This window comes from Dendrobates tinctorius, unplaced genomic scaffold (genome assembly GCF_039654945.1).
Source record: "Dendrobates tinctorius isolate UK_male_01 unplaced genomic scaffold, ASM3965494v1 ptg000229l, whole genome shotgun sequence".
Taxonomy (NCBI): domain Eukaryota; kingdom Metazoa; phylum Chordata; class Amphibia; order Anura; family Dendrobatidae; genus Dendrobates; species Dendrobates tinctorius.
Window position 1 is genome coordinate 4,884,913 of NW_027361896.1, and position 16,505 is coordinate 4,901,417.

Here is a 16,505-nt window from a genome sequence, read left to right on the forward strand (position 1 = left end):
CGTGCCATAAACAGCGTTTCGCGCAGGAAGACCCCAGTATAGCGATCCCAAATCTCCTCCTCCCATACCCCAAACAAGCAGACCAATGGTTCTATAGGGACAGGTGTTTGTACCAGGGATGTCAGTAGTGTAGTCACCTCTCTCAAGTAATGTAGGATAGTGGGACATTGCCACACCATATGAATAAAATCTGCATCTGGCAAGTGACATCGCAAACATTCTGATGATTGAAGCCGACCCATCCTAAAAAGTCGCATTGGAGTCAAGTATGATTGATTTATTATATATAATTGTATCATTCTGTTATTATTAGATGGTGATACTCCAATCGGAGATTCCAGAATCTCCTCCCACTCCTTTCTTTGCGTATTAGGGATGAGTCGTTCCCACTTCCTCTTAATAGAGCTTATGGCCGATTCTGCCCCTACTGACAGCATGTATGTATACAAAGAGGATATGAGACCCTGGGGACCCTGCGAAATAAGGATTCCTATCAAAGGTAATGATAAAATAGCACGGCCCACACCCCTACCCCTCATATGTGATTGAAGAGCCTATCTCAGCTGCAGATAGCGAAAAAATTGAGATCTCGGAATATCATGTGTGACCTGTAATTGTTCAAAAGACTTTAAGATCCCTTGGTCACACAAGTCTCCCATTGAAGAGACGCCACACTGAATCCAAAAAACGGTGGATGGGTGATTCAACAATCCGGGAAAATAGTTATTATTCCACAGGGGCATTTCAGCTATAAAATCTTTAAACCCAATTACGTTCTTGATTTGTCTCCATATTAATCGTGCCAGCCGGAGCAGGGATAGCAGACGTGGGACATTAGTTTTCTCCAACTCAAGGAAACCTAATGGGCAATCCGCTTGTGCAGCGTGAAGCAAGTGACTTTCAGAATTGGGGAGGCAATTACCTGGCATCCATTTACTTAAAGCTTTAGCCTGCCCAGCTAAGTAATATAGGAAAAAATCTGGCAATGCCGCCCCACCTCCCTTCTTTGGTCTTTGTAAAGTGGACAATTTAAGTTTGGGCCTAGTTTTCCCCCATATAAAGGACGTGACCAGGGAATTATGATTTACAAAAAAGGACCTGGGCACCGCTACCGCACTGTGCTGAAGGGAGTAGCTAAATTTAGGGAGTAATATCATTTTAATCAGGTTAATGCGTCCAGCCACAGATAATGGGAGCCTACTCCAGGATGCAAATTTAATTTTAACTAGTTTCAGCAATGGGTGGACATTAAGTTGTAGATCAAGCGTACTATTGTGAGATATGTGGATGCCCAAATATTTAAAACTAGATACAGTAGACAGCGAGGAGAGAGCCTCCAGCTGGGGCATCGGGGCATGGGAAAGGGGTAACAGGGCAGACTTTTCTCAATTTATATGCAAAGCTGAATATTTACTGAATCTATCTATAAGGGATATCACCTGTGGCAAAGTTTCTTCCACATCATTCAAGAATATCACCATGTCATCGGCATATAGGCCTATGGTATGCACTCGACCAGCTATATCTATACACTGAACGTTAGGGGAGGACCTTATACGTATTGCTAGTGCCTCAATCGCAAGGGCGAAGAGGGTCGGGGAAAGAGGGCAACCCTGACGAGTTCCCCTATGTAATGAGAAAGACTCAGATATAGAGTTATTTACTATAATACGGGCCTTGGGTTTCATATATAATATTTTCATCCATGTTATAAATTTATTGCCAAAGCCATACCTTTGCAAACATGCGGCGAGGAAAGGCCATTCAAGAGAGTCAAAAGCCTTGGCAGCATCTAACGATGCCAATGCCCATTTGTTGTCCTGCATTAGGGAGCTATATTGGAATATTGACTGGTCTCTTCTGATGTTAATGGAAGTACTTTTACCAGGCATAAAGCCCGTTTGATCAGGATGTATAAGGTTCAATATAATTGAATTCAGTCTAGCAGCTAGGATCTTGGTGAAAATGTTATAATCCACATTTACTAACGAAATGGGGCGATAGGATCCACATTCCAAAGGGTCCTTCCCCTCCTTCCAAAGCACTATGATGTTAGCCTCATAAAAGGACTCAGGCATTCAATTCCCTTCCCAAATTCCCCGAAATACCTTCACCAAAAGTGGAGTCAATATATACCAGTACTTCCTATATAATTCAATAGGGAACCCGTCAGGTCCAGGGGCCTTCCCAGAAGCCATGTCTGTCATAGCATTTTCTATCTCCTCTGCGGTGAACACAGCATCCTTTAGGGCTCGCTGCTCAGGATCTACTGTGGGGAATGATACATCTGACAAATAGTCTAAACACCCCAAAGTGTCAAAGTCACTTTTAGATTCATATAGTGACCTGTAGTAATCCTGAAAACAGCCAAGAATCTCCTCGGTCGAAGACACCAAAATACCATCCGCCTTACGAATCTGTAATATTGTGTTAGAGGTGCTATGTTGGCGCACCAGATAGGCCAAGAATTTGCCTGTCTGGTTCCCCAATTCGAAATAGGATTGACGGGTAAAGAATAGTTTACGCTTAGATTTAGTGTCCACATGCTGAGTATATAACCTCTGGGCAGCCAACCACTCAATCCTGTTCCCACTAGTTTGGTTAGATATATATGTAGCCTCTGAGTCTTTCAGTCGTTGCTCCACCTCATCATCCTTTCTTGAGGTTACCCGCTTAATATAAGAGATCGTGGAGGACAAACAGCCCCTCAGGTATGCCTTAAGGGCATCCCAAAATAAATTAATATCTTGAGGTTCCGGGTGGGACGCAATGATGCAATGCAACTGATCAATCGTTCTGTCAGGAGGCCCCATCAATTTTAACCAGAAAGGATTCAACCTCCAAGCTATCCCATTGTTTACTTGCCCATATTTGAGTTTAAGGATGACCGGACTATGGTCTGAGATCTCCCTACTTCCATGCTCTATATCAGTCACCCACATTGCCAGACCGCTAGAACCAAATATATAGTCTATGCGTGATAGAGAGCGTTTAGTGGATGAGTGGCAAGTATATTCCCTTAACTCAGGATGACGCACCCTCCACAAATCCAACCACCCAAAACCCCCCATAAATAATGACAACGGGGTTGTAGTCGGTGGAGAGGACCCCCCAGTCACTCCATCATCCAACCTCAATTTATCAAGACAGTTGTTCATGACCATGTTAAAGTCTCCCATACAAATAACACCAGCGTCTGGGTAATTAAGGGCAAAACTCATTGCCTTCTGCAGAATGGATATACGAGCCGGGGGGGATGATAAATACATAAAACAACATATTTCTTGGCGTTTATCAATGCATGGACGAAAATAAAACGACCCTCAGGGTCCCTCCGAGTCTCCCTAGCTTCCCATCTGACGTCTTTATGTACCAACAGTGAGACCCCTCTCAAGTAACTGGTGTGGAATGTATGGACAGACCATTGCACCCAAGGCTTCTGTACGCACCGCGCTGTATCCCTAGTCAGGTGCGTCTCCACCAAGGCCACAATGTGAGGGCGATAATGTCTGACCTGTGAGAAAACCTTGATCTTTTTTCGAGGAGTTTTTATACCCCTCACATTCCATGTCATACATATCAACTCAGACCTCATATTTTACTCCGCTGAATATGGTGCATAATATTACCCGGGCAAAATTTAGAGACATCACCTAGAGACTGAAATTGTTGTCGACTGTGATTACTACCTAAAAAATACAAAAACCACTACGGAAAAAAAACAAAGTGAATAAACAACAAACAATGCGGAAGCAGAGTCCTGTACTCCCATCATGAAGCAAACAAGGGGATACCATCACTGAGCCCAGTGTCCGGTATTGTTGGAAACTTGGACGCTTTCGAGTAAAGCTCCAATTAGCCGATTAATAGAAAAATACCAACTAGCAATAGATACGTTAGGATTCCTTTGCAGCAGACCCTTTGTGAGACCGTAGCCACTCTGCCGCCTCCGCTGGATCTGTAAAAAACAAAGTAAAACCCTCGTGGACCACCCGGAGCCGGGCCGGGTAAATCATCGAGTACATAACATTTCTCTCCCGTAGATGTCTTTTGACCTCCGTAAACTGTGCCCGTTGTTTCTGGAGTTCCATAGAGAAGTCTGGGAAAATCGAGATCCTGGCATTGTTGAACTTGATAGGACTCTTTTGCCGAGCCAGACGCAGAGCCACATCTCAATCCCTGCAGTTGAAGAGACGCGCCAGAAAAGGTCTAGGTGGGGCTCCAGGAGGAAGAGGCCTAGTAGGGACCCTGTGAGCCCTTTCCACCGCAAAGATTGGGGAGAATTTGTCTCCCAAAGTGGTTTTAAGCCAATCTTCTAGGAATTGCTACGGATGTTGTCCTTCCAAGCGCTCCGGTAGACCAATAATTCAGATATTATTCCGACGCATTCTATTCTCCAGGTCATCTGCTTTTTGCCTCCACGCGTTCATAGAGCCTGCCACTTTCGTTAGTTTGGCTTCCATGGGTGTGATGGGGTCTTCTACCTGGGATACCCGCGTCTCCACCTCCGTAATGCGGCTCTTAAAATGGACCATGCATGCAGATGTCCCTTTGGGGCACGTACACTTCAGCAAAACTTTTTGTTGAAGTGTTCGATGACTGGCCGAACTTTGCACAGACGGTCAAAGTTGGGGTCATCCTGTGCGGGACACTGTGCATTATCAGTATAATGTAGAAATTTGTGGATGGCCTGAAAACGCGTCCGGACCATGACCATTCGGAACACTAGAGTGTTGTATAAAATATCAACACTCCAATATTGACGAATTTCATGCTTCGTCAGGATACCCATGTGGAGGACCAGGCCCCAAAACTGCATCTTTCAACTGCGTGTACAGGAGACCAGTTATAATATGATGAACGCGGGTGGTGTTCCAAAAATTGCTGAGTGTACAAATTAGTTTGCTCCACCATCAGGTTTACAAAATCCTCAGAGAAAAAGACTTTGAAAAAGTCAATTTCTTTGAGGCCGGTGGTGTCAAACTTGATTCCTGATTCTGCTACAAAATCAGGAATCAGTGGCTCGTAATTTTCGGGGGCAAGGTCCACACAGGGTCTGCTGAATCATCTGCGGGCATGGTGGGTGCTGCCTCATCTTCGGTCCTGGAACGTCTGCGTGGCGGTTCCGCAGGACCCGAAGAGGAAGATGAGGAGGGAGAAGAGGAAGAGGATGAAGAATCAGAAAAATAAATAAATATGGGATCCTCTCCCTCGCTATCAGTGTCGGAGGCAAGGCGAGAATATGCCTCCTCCATTGAATAGCGCTGTTGGGAGAAACGGGATGAGCAGGACATTTTTTTTTGTAAGTATGGTGCTTGGGTGCACTTTATTTATAACTGTGTATGTGTTGGGGGGCTAGTGATTGGTGCACACTATTTTGAAAAGGAAAAAGCTAAAAGAAAAAAGAGCAAATGGGGAGAAAAAATACCTGTGAAAAAAAGTCTAAAACAGCAGGCCCTAGATCTGATAAGTGAATGGCGTCACTTATCAAAATTTAGTGGCTGCTGGATGTGTGCGCAAAGGTGGCGCAAAGGGAGGGGGTGAAAAAGAAAAATGGAAAACAGCCGGCAGGAGCTTTGATAAGTGAATTGCGTCACTTATCAAAGTTCGGCGGCTGCTAAATGTGCACATGGAAATGGTGCAAAGGGGGGTAAAAAGAGGGGGATGGGGGATTGGGGTGGATGAATAGAGATCGGGCAGGGATCAGCAGTTAGGGTTGTAGTTAGGTGGCACAAAAAGGGGTGAAAAAAATTCCGCCGCTGTGCGATGTGATTGATTAGATCGGCGATCGCGCCAATCCGGGGGCTTTTCGCCGGTGCCTGGCAATGCCAGGCACCGGCCCTAGGATCGAGTATATCGGTACTCGATCCTAGCCTAGAACCTCGTTGTTTCAGCCAATCTGATTGGCTGAAACAATGAGATGCGCTGTGATTGGCTGTTCGGAATTGAACAACCAATCACAGCGTACAGGGGGGCAGGCCATGGAGGAGACAGCCCGGGCTGCCACGGCAATCTACCCTGAGGGAAGATGGCGTCGGCATTTTAATGCGATCACCGCGACTTAAGTCGCGATGTTGCATTAAAGGGCATGACGTACTATTCTGTCCATGGGACTTAGATCCCAGGTATAATGTAGGAAAGGGGTTAACCAAGAGTTTATGCCTGGTGTGCCACTGTGAGGAAGATGGGGTTTATTTAGGTGAGGTAACTCTGTCTCTTTTGTGAGGATGGTGGGGGCTGGTCTCGCTCTGTGAGGGGGGTGGGGGTTTATATAGAGGATTTAAATTGTCTCTCTACCTCTTTCTTTCACCAGATGAAATGGAGAAAACATCAGACAGGGAAGTATAATACCGGGGGTTTATCACTTCACATTTTAGCTGGCTCCTACATCATGTATGGGATTAATATTACCTCAGAAATTCATGCAGCCACTCATGGGGTCATCACTTCACATTACAGATGATAGGAGCACATTCACTTCAGATATCGTGTAGTTTCAGCTCCTACATCATGTATGAGATCAATATTACCTCAGAATTCATGTATCCATCACATTACAGATGATTTTAGGAGCACATTCATCTCAAACATCATGTGTTAGTGGATTATCAGCTCCTACATCATATATGGGATTAATATTACCTCTGAGATTCATGTGGCTACCATGTTCATTAGTGTGGCACCTACAGGTCTACAGGGTCTGCCATTAACATGGTGGAGCTGGGTTTAACGGACACTGGTGAGAGGAGAGCAGTTGGGGATGGTATATGTATGAGAGGACACAGCATGTGTCTGCCATTAGTTCTGTGGGCACATGTGCTGGAGATAAGGGTGAGAGGGGAAGTGTTGGGGTGATGGTGGGTGTTGAGGAGTGGCTGCACTTCATGGCAATGCTGTGTGTAATGGCCTTGCTGTGCCAATTCCCTCTCCCTTTCCCATTTATGGAGTCTTGTGACCTGTATGTGACCTCATCTTTGCTATATACTGATCATTTTGTGTGTACAGATTCAGTGCAACCAGGTTGCTTTCACTACATATGTGGTATCTGTGTAAAAGCTCCGTTCATATGTGCTGTATACTTATCATGGATACATACCTGAGGTACATGTTATCACTTATCACTCTGCTATATACGGATCACGCTATGTATAAAGATACTGTGTATACAGGTTTTTTTCCTTGCTGTTCATATAATCTGGACCTGACTTCCAGCTTAGTTCTTTCTTTCTGTAGTTATGGCAGCTTTTAGTCCTCTTATGTGGCACGCTGTCCTGCTTGATATATCCATCCTGTTTCTGTGTTTTGTATCAGGCTGTGTGTCCACGTAGCGATTTTTAAGCATTTTTGCTGCAATTTTCGGAGCGAAAACACTGCGAAAACATTTAAAAATAGTGTACAGAACGCCCCCCATGCATTCCTATGGCATTCCGCACATGCTGTGCTAATGCTGCGCTTTTTTCCGCGGCGGAATCGCATCGCGGAAAAAATCGCAGCATGATCATTCTTTTGTGCGGAATCGCAAAGAATTGCCGCGATTCCGCACCCATAGGAATGCATGAGAATCGCTTACTTCCCGCATGTGGCTATGCCCACCATGCGGGAAGTTAAGCGTCTCATGTGCGGTTGGTACCCACAGTGTGGAGGAGAGGAGACTGTCCTCCAGGCCCTGGGCACCATACCCCTGTAAAAAAAAAGAATAAAAAAACGGTGTATATTTACCTTCCGGCGTCACGCGCTGCATTCCCGGCCTCAGCATTCCCAGTAATGCCTTGCGGCAAGGTCCTGTGATGACGTAGTCTCGCGAGGTTGCTATAGCAACACGAGACCAACGTTATCACAGATCTCGCAAGGCATTACTGGGAACGCTGAGGCCGGGAATGCAGCGCGTGACCTCGGAAGGTAAATATACCCGATTTTTTAATTTTTTTTTAGCATTTTAACATTGTATCTTTTACTATTGATGCCGCATAGGCAGCCTCAATAGTAAAAAGCTGCTCACACTTGTCAAACACTATGTTTGACGAGTGTGACCAACCTGTCAATCACTTTCCAAGCGATGCTTCAAATCGCTTGGAAAGTGCTTGAATATCGCATGCGAAAATCGCGGCAAAATCACGATCATAATCGCGGTAAAATCGCGGTGAAATCGTGCGGGAAAAAAACGTGCGATTTCTGGGAAGGAGTCCAGTTTTTAGTGTCCGGAATAAAACGCTACGTGGGCACATAGCCTAAGTGTATACCCACCAAGTTCTTATTTTATATTACCTAAGATGGTGGATAGCACATATCTGAGTGGATTACCTGGAGCTTTAATATATGTTTCATCATATATAAAATAAATATTTGGGGAGTAACTCAGCACAGGGCAGGGTGGGACACTAATAACACAGCACATAGCGGGCAGTGAGTGGGCACTAATAACTCAGCACATGGCGGGCACTAATAACTCGGCACATGGCGGGGCATTCAGTGGGCACTCCTAGTCTGTTGCTGCACCTTGCTCTTGAGGACATATCATGGGCCCAGTTTTCAGCCCTGTGTCGTCTATTGTATGTTTGTTGCGTGACTGATTGGGATACAGAACTTGCAGTCTGCTGCACATACACCTATGGCAGCAGGCAGCTTATACTAGACCTACATATTATATTTCTTACTATTTATGTGCAGCTGGTGATTTAAGAGCCATGTCTGTTGGTAACTGTTGTAGAGGAGAAGGCGGCTTCTACTCATTTATTGTTGCAGCATATAACGTAACATTGCTCATCACCGACTATATCTGACCATATGATGGGAGATTTTCCAGTATCAACCTGTTGTATACCTTGGTTGTAAAATATAAATTATATGTGCATACATGGTGTTTCATCCTCACTAATATACATTTCAGGAACTGAATTAAAGCAATTATTTGTTTTGGCAATTGGGGGTGGAATGGTGCAGCCGTTTGTTCTTTAAATTGAAAACGGGTCCGTACTGAGCGAGGTCTCAACTTGACACGTTTTGGTATGAGCAACAGTCTGCTGGGTCCCCCTAGGCCAGTTGCGGTGCAGCTGGGGGTGGCATGGTGGAGCTGTTGTTGTAGTTTCAAAATGGTTGAACCTTCAATTCCCCTCCTCCCCTCGTCAAGATAATGTTGTTCAGTGGATAGGCAACCATCTTGGGTGGGGAACGGGTCTGTGGAGAGCCAGGTGATGGTAGCAGAAGGGGGGAGTAGGTGGCCCTGTTTGGTGGGGCGGTTACCTACCCCTCCCCTCTTTTTGCTTCATTTGGTGGTCAGAGTATAATTTAAATAAAAGGGGTCCCTACTGGCCTGAGGTTTCAGCGGAACCAGTGTGATGCAGTTGAGGGCCTAAGGTGCGTCTGTTGGCGCAAAAAAGCTGGTGCACGGCTTCCAAGGAAATGCTTCCTTACTTGTCAATGTTCTACTGATATGTTCTTTTTTAATGCAAATATGTTAATAAACAGGGCTGCTAATGTTGTTTTATGGAGGGGCAACCATCTTGGGTGGGGAACGGATCTGTGGAGAGCCAGGTGATGATAGCAGAAGGGGGAGTAGGGGGCCCGTTTGGTGGGGCGGATACCTACCCCTCCCCTCTTTTTGCTTGGGGTCCCTACTGGGCAGAGGTCTCAGTGGGACAATTTAATTGGTAGTGTCATTCAGTAGGGTCCTCGAACTGGTGCGGTTGAGGGCATAAGCAGGCGGGTCCTTGAACTGGTGTGGTGAGGTTGAGAGCCTAAGGTGCAGCTGTTGGCAAAAAAAAGTTGGTACACGGCTTCCATAGATCCGCTTCCTTACTTGTCAATGTTATACTGATATGTTCATTTTATAATACAAATATGTTAATAAACAGGGCTGCTATGGCCTATTCATCCAGGGTGACCATTACGGTATGGCCCCCTGGTCTCCAGAAGCATTTATAGAATATAAGACCCTGTTAGGGTAAAGTCCCTGGGGTCATAGCAATCATATTTTGAATGCTTAAAAAATAAATAAATAAATTGCAATGGGCGTGACGACCCTTCTATGGCTGTCAGTCCTGGTGCTATATGTCAGACAGCTAGGGATATCACAGTACTTGTGAATCCCAATGTACAAGCACTTCACCTGACTACTACTGTGGTTGTTTTAGGCTGTGTGCCCACGTAGCGTTTTTTAAGCGTTTCTGCAGCGGTTTTAGACAAGCGTTTCTGCTGCAGAAACGCTTAAGAAAAGCATCCAATGGTTTTGTAATGGAAAACGCACATATTGTGCTAATGGTGCGTTTTTAACCGCTGCGGAAACGCTTAGCAGTTAAAAACGCAGCATGTTCATTAATTTTGCGGAATCGCACGCGATTCCGCATACCATCAATTATGTGGGCAAAAAAACTTAGGAAAACGCATGCAAAAACGCTTGACAAACGCTTACAAAAGCGCGTAAAAAAACGCATGCGTTTTCCCGGGAGCAGGGTGTGCGATTCTGCTCAGGTTTATTCTGCATGAAAATCGCTACGTGGGCACATAGCCTAAATCTTGTGATTTAAATAAAGCTGTGGCCAGTTTGACAACCAAAATAGTGTGTTCTGTGTATTTATTCTAGTGCCTAGTTTTAATGTAGTTATGGTTGTTTTAAGATGGAGTGGGGATCCGTCCCATATCCAAAAGTCGTGCGTGTGTGTACGGCATATACAGTGTGTGTGTGTGGTGCGTATGGCGTATACAGTGTGTGTATGTGTGATGCATACAACGTATACAGTGTGTGTGTTTGTGTGGTGCATATGGCATATACAGTATGTGGTGCGTACGGCGTATATAGTGTGTGGTGCGTACGGAGTATACAGTGTGTGTGGTGCGTACGGTGCATACAGTGTGTGTGTGGTGTGTACGGCGCATACAGTGTGTGTGGTGCGTACGGCGTATACAGTGTGTGTGTGTGTGGTGCGTACGGCGTATACAGTGTGTTTGTTGCGTACGGCGTATACAGTGCGTGTGTGGTGCGTAAGGCATCAACAGTGTGTGTGTGGTGCATATAGCGTATACAGTGTGTGTGTGTGGTGCGTACGACGTATACAGTGTGTGTGGTGCGTACGGTGTATACAGTGTGTGTATGTGGTGCGTACGGCGTATACAGTGCGTGTGTGGTGCGTACGGAGTATACAGTGCGTGTGTCATGCATACGGCGTATACAGTGTGTGTGTGGTGGTGGTGCATACGGTGTATACAGTGTGTGTGTGTGTGGCACATACGGCGTATACAGAGTGTGTGTGTGTGTTTGTGTGGTGGTGCGTACGGCATATACAGAGTGTGTGTGTGGTAAGTACAGTGTATACAGTCTGTGTGGTGCGTACGGTGTATACAGTGTGTGTGTGTGGTGCGTACGGCGTATGCAGTGTGTGTGGTGCATACGGCATATATAGTGTGTGTGTGTGTGGTGCGTATGGCATATACAGTGTGTGTGTAGTGCGACGGTGTTCTGCTGGTGGTACCACGCAAGAGGCTGGTACCACCAGCAGTTTCCATATTGAGGCACCCATCACTTGGGTGTCCCAATATGGCGGTCGGTGAACATCTCCCACTTGGAATTCTGGGATACTGACACATCTGGACGGAACAGGATGTGAAGACATTACAAGGTAATTATATATTAGATTTGTATTGATGCCTTGGACCCGTATGTTCTTACTAGGGTAATGTGTCCTTTCTTTTTGTTCTATTGACTAATGTTTTTATACTATGTATAAGTATTTACTGTAATAAAGATTTTTTATACCTTTTTTAAACAATACGGTATAGAACTCGATTTCTTTTTGTTTTTTCATAATATCAAGGAGTATACCCTTAATATTTACTTACTACATGGGGGAATTCAAATGCCAGTTTAGACTAGTATGTTTCCTGGTACCCATGTCATTTCTGTGAATTTGATCATAGTGTACATTTAGTAGTGACAATAATACGAGGGACTGCTGAGAAGTCTTTGGCTTTGTGATTTTTTTTTTTGTTTCTATGGTAATGAATGTTACATCACATGAAAACCTTACAAGTCTAATATATGTTTTCAAAATGTTGTGTTTTTAGCTTATGGCAACAGTGTTCTAGGCATGCGGGAAAACAAAATGGCGGAGTCATGCGATATTCACAGCAAATGAGAGCAAAGGAGTGCTAAAATTCTTGTTTCTGCAAGGAAAGTCCACGATGGATATTCATGGTGATATGTCGCAGACATTAGGGGATCAATGCCCTTCATATTCTACAGTTAAGAACTGGCTTGCCAATTTAAAACGGGCCACTTCAGCACCAACGATGAGGAACGTCCTGGACGACCAAGAGTGGTTGTTGTTCCAGAGATTGTCGATGCTGTGCACAACCTCATACTGGAGAATTGGCAAATTTCAGCTAAAGCCATAGCAGACATCATGGGGATTTCCAGTGAAAGTGTTTGTGTAATTATCATTTGAACATGAAGAAGCTATCTGCAAAGTGGGTCCACAAATGTTTGATAACAGGTCAGAAAATCATGTGAGTGAAAACTTCCCGGTCCATTTGTCAGCATTTCCAAACTGATAAGAACTTCCTTGATTGACTGGTCACTATGGACGACACCTGGATTTATTTGTATGACCCTGAAACCAAGGAGCAGTCAAAAGAGTGGAGGCACAGTGGTTCTCCTCGTCCAAAGAAGTTCAGCCACTAAGGTGATCGCGTCTGTGTTCTGGGATAAGGAGTGTGCGCTGCTATTGGACAACCTTCAAAAGGGTTCCACCATCAATGCAAGGTATTACATTGAAATTTTGGACCAATTGAAGGCAGCTCTGAAGGCCAAAAGGAGTGGCAAGCTGTCCAAATGAATCTTGTTTCTGCAAGACAACGCCTCCGCTCACACTGCACAAGCGACCAAGGCAAAACTGGCGGAGCTGGGCTTCTAGCTGGTTGACCACCCACCTTAGTGACCAGATCTAGCTCCCTCCGACTATCATCTGTTTCCAAACCTGAAGAAACACCTCAAGGGTACCAAATTTCACACCATTTCTGATGCCATGGCTGTCATGGATGCCTGGTTTGAGGAAAAACCAAAATTCTTCTTTTTGCAAGGCTTACAGAACTTGGAATACCGATGTAAGAAGTGTGTTGACATCAGTGGAGAGTATGTGGAATGAATGTAAAGTTTCATCTTCCAATCTCGTTTCTTTCTGGGTAAAGCCAAAGACTTATCAGCAGCCCCTCGTATAAAGTGCAAACAGCAAGAAAATCAAACAAAAATGAATTATATTTCAAGTGATAATCAAGAAACAGCTGCAGAAAATTATGTAACATGACTCACCCCATTCATGTTAGCGCAGATATCCATGTCCCATTATATTAAATACACATGTCAGGAAGTAAAAAGAAAGAGCATCACACTGATCATGCTCTGAAATATCTAGCAACATCTTGATATAGGGAAAAGCCATCTTGATTAAGGGGAAAAGATATCTAAGACGCATACCTCTTTAAGTACAAATAATGGTTCAATATTAAGATGAGACATGTAAAACCAACCAGAACCTCAGATATCATTTCCACCAGGACAGTTTGTGGTGCAACGTGGCATTGTTGGATGGAACTAGACATGATGTCCCAGATGTGCTTGATTGGATTCAGGTCTGGTGAACGGGCAGGCCAGTCCATAGCATCAATGCTTTCATCATGCAGGAATTGCTGACACACTTTAGCCACATGAGACCTAGCATTGTTATGCATCAGAAGGAACCCAGGGCCCACTGCACCTGCATATGGTCTCACAATAGGTCTGAGGATCTCAAATGCAGGTGCAGTGGGCCTTCTGATGCATGACAATGCTAGGCTGCTACATGAGGCCTAACATTGTCATGCAAAGGAACCCAGGGCCCACTGCACCAGCATATGGTCTCACAATGGGTCTGAGGATCTCATTTCGGTACCATATTGGCAGTCAGGGTACCTCTGACTAGCACATGGAGGGCTGTGCGACCCTCCAAAGAAATGGCTCCCCACACCATTACTGACCCACTGCCAAACCGGTCATGCTGGAGGATGTTGCAAGCAGAACGTTCTCCACGTCGGCTCTAGACTCTGTCACTTGTGCTCAGTGAAAACCTGCTTTCATCCGTAGAAATTTATCCATACATAAACTGATGTTGTACATTACATTTGCTCTTAGCAGGTACCAATTCATATTTGGAAAGGGTGATGGCAACTTACCATACAATTCATAGCAAAATGATTATGCTGTGTTTGAAGCTCCAGAGCTTTGCTGTGGCTGATGCCTATGTCGGAGTAGCTTGTCAAAAATATTCCTTTATTATGTGCAATCCAGTCAAACATCTAAAAGAAAACATACAGTAATGTCACTAGGGCTAGCTAAACACATTATATATCTTTGACCAACAAATACCCCAAAATTTGCACAGTTGCTATACCATAAATATGTTATGAATGGGATGAAGGGACTAAACTGCAACAAGGCTAATCTGATAGAGGGTTATATCGGTTTAAAGTAAAGGATTCCAACAAGTTGAAATTCACTGCCTTTTTCTTCTCTCCCCCAACATTTAACATTACGAGAGAGTGTGGAGACCTAATACACATTAATTGGTCACTCTTGTTAAAATCTGTTGTTTTGTCTGACATTCATCCAATGGTCATGACAACCTTATAGAGCTTACTATGATTTTTCAAAAATTTGAGCAATCAAGGGATTGCTGGAAAATAAAAGAAATAAGTGCTACCTACCACTCCAATGTCTAACATCTCTGGTACCTTGGCTCCAATGGTCTCCTTTGGGGCCAGAAGCTATGACGTCCCATTCATCCGTCACTTTAATGCTGAATTGGCTGCTTAGTCAGGTGACTTATGATACAGATTGCATAACTTCATTGTATGCTATGGGAGTTCTAAATACATTTCATTTTCTTGTCTGTATTTAAAAATCTCACAGCAGTGCATGGAGAAAGCTCATTCATTGCAGATTATTCCTAAAATGTCTGTCATGAGTCAACTCCTTTAATAGCAGCGCTACTGCAGCTCTGGATATCTAGATGAGTAAAATTGTCGAGAGATGACTCTATATGCATTTCCTGGGTCAGTGGGGGAGGAAACTGTACCACAATATTTCTTTGCAATAGGTCAGAAATAAGTGCTACCTACCACTCCAATGTCTAACATCTCTGGTACCTTGGCTCCAATGGTCTCCTTTGGGGCCAGAAGCTATGACGTCCCATTCATCCGTCACTTTAATGCTGAATTGGCTGCTTAGTCAGGTGACTTATGATACAGATTGCATAACTTCATTGTATGCTATGGGAGTTCTAAATACATTTCATTTTCTTGTCTGTATTTAAAAATCTCACAGCAGTGCATGGAGAAAGCTCATTCATTGCAGATTATTCCTAAAATGTCTGTCATGAGTCAACTCCTTTAATAGCAGCGCTACTGCAGCTCTGGATATCTAGATGAGTAAAATTGTCGAGAGATGACTCTATATGCATTTCCTGGGTCAGTGGGGGAGGAAACTGTACCACAATATTTCTTTGCAATAGGTCAGAAATAAGTGCTACCTACCACTCCAATGTCTAACATCTCTGGTACCTTGGCTCCAATGGTCTCCTTTGGGGCCAGAAGCTATGACGTCCCATTCATCCGTCACTTTAATGCTGAATTGGCTGCTTAGTCAGGTGACTTATGATACAGATTGCATAACTTCATTGTATGCTATGGGAGTTCTAAATACATTTCATTTTCTTGTCTGTATTTAAAAATCTCACAGCAGTGCATGGAGAAAGCTCATTCATTGCAGATTATTCCTAAAATGTCTGTCATGAGTCAACTCCTTTAATAGCAGCGCTACTGCAGCTCTGGATATCTAGATGAGTAAAATTGTCGAGAGATGACTCTATATGCATTTCCTGGGTCAGTGGGGGAGGAAACTGTACCACAATATTTCTTTGCAATAGGTCAGGGCAATTAAAGAAAATAGATTAATTCACCATTTTAGTGCAGCATAATTATGATTCTGCTCAAAATAGTAGCTTAAAATTTACCTTTACGCCTAACATGGTTTTAACATTACAGATTGGTTCTGCAGTGGAGGAATAAGTAGCAGATTGGTTAAGTTATCTGCAAGGGTTTTTACTTTTGTAAACTTTTGACACCTGTTAGAACAGCAGCACCCATGCACAAATACTTCTCCCCCTTCCTGCAGGGACGCCGACATGTTCTCTTACTCAACCACGCTCCTTCGGAATTTGCTTCTTCCCAGGATCTGCGCATGGCACGCAAGTGTCCTAGGAGTGTGCTTAGGACACGCTCCCTGCCTCTGAAAAGACTAGCGCACACACTTTTGAAAACATTCCTAGCTGGAAGCCATCTGATATTTAAGCATCCTCTCCTATTGGGAGGTGCCTCAGCAACTTCAGTATTCAGACTGTTTTCTACCACTAAGTTGTAAGGTTCCTAAACCTGTGCTCTGCCTGATCCAGACCGAGCCTGTCCTGCTAGCCCTGTCTGAA

At 44.3% G+C, this 16,505-nt stretch overlaps 1 protein-coding gene across 1 annotated transcript in view; it reads right to left on the reverse strand.

Moving 5' to 3' along the window:
- TRIO (trio Rho guanine nucleotide exchange factor) overlaps window positions 1-16,505 on the reverse strand; it is a 2,342,529-nt gene that overhangs the window by 1,901,571 nt on the left and 424,453 nt on the right. The window contains 1 exon segment of the mRNA XM_073555735.1: window positions 14,200-14,322. Within this exon segment, the coding sequence (XP_073411836.1) occupies window positions 14,200-14,322 (123 nt within the window).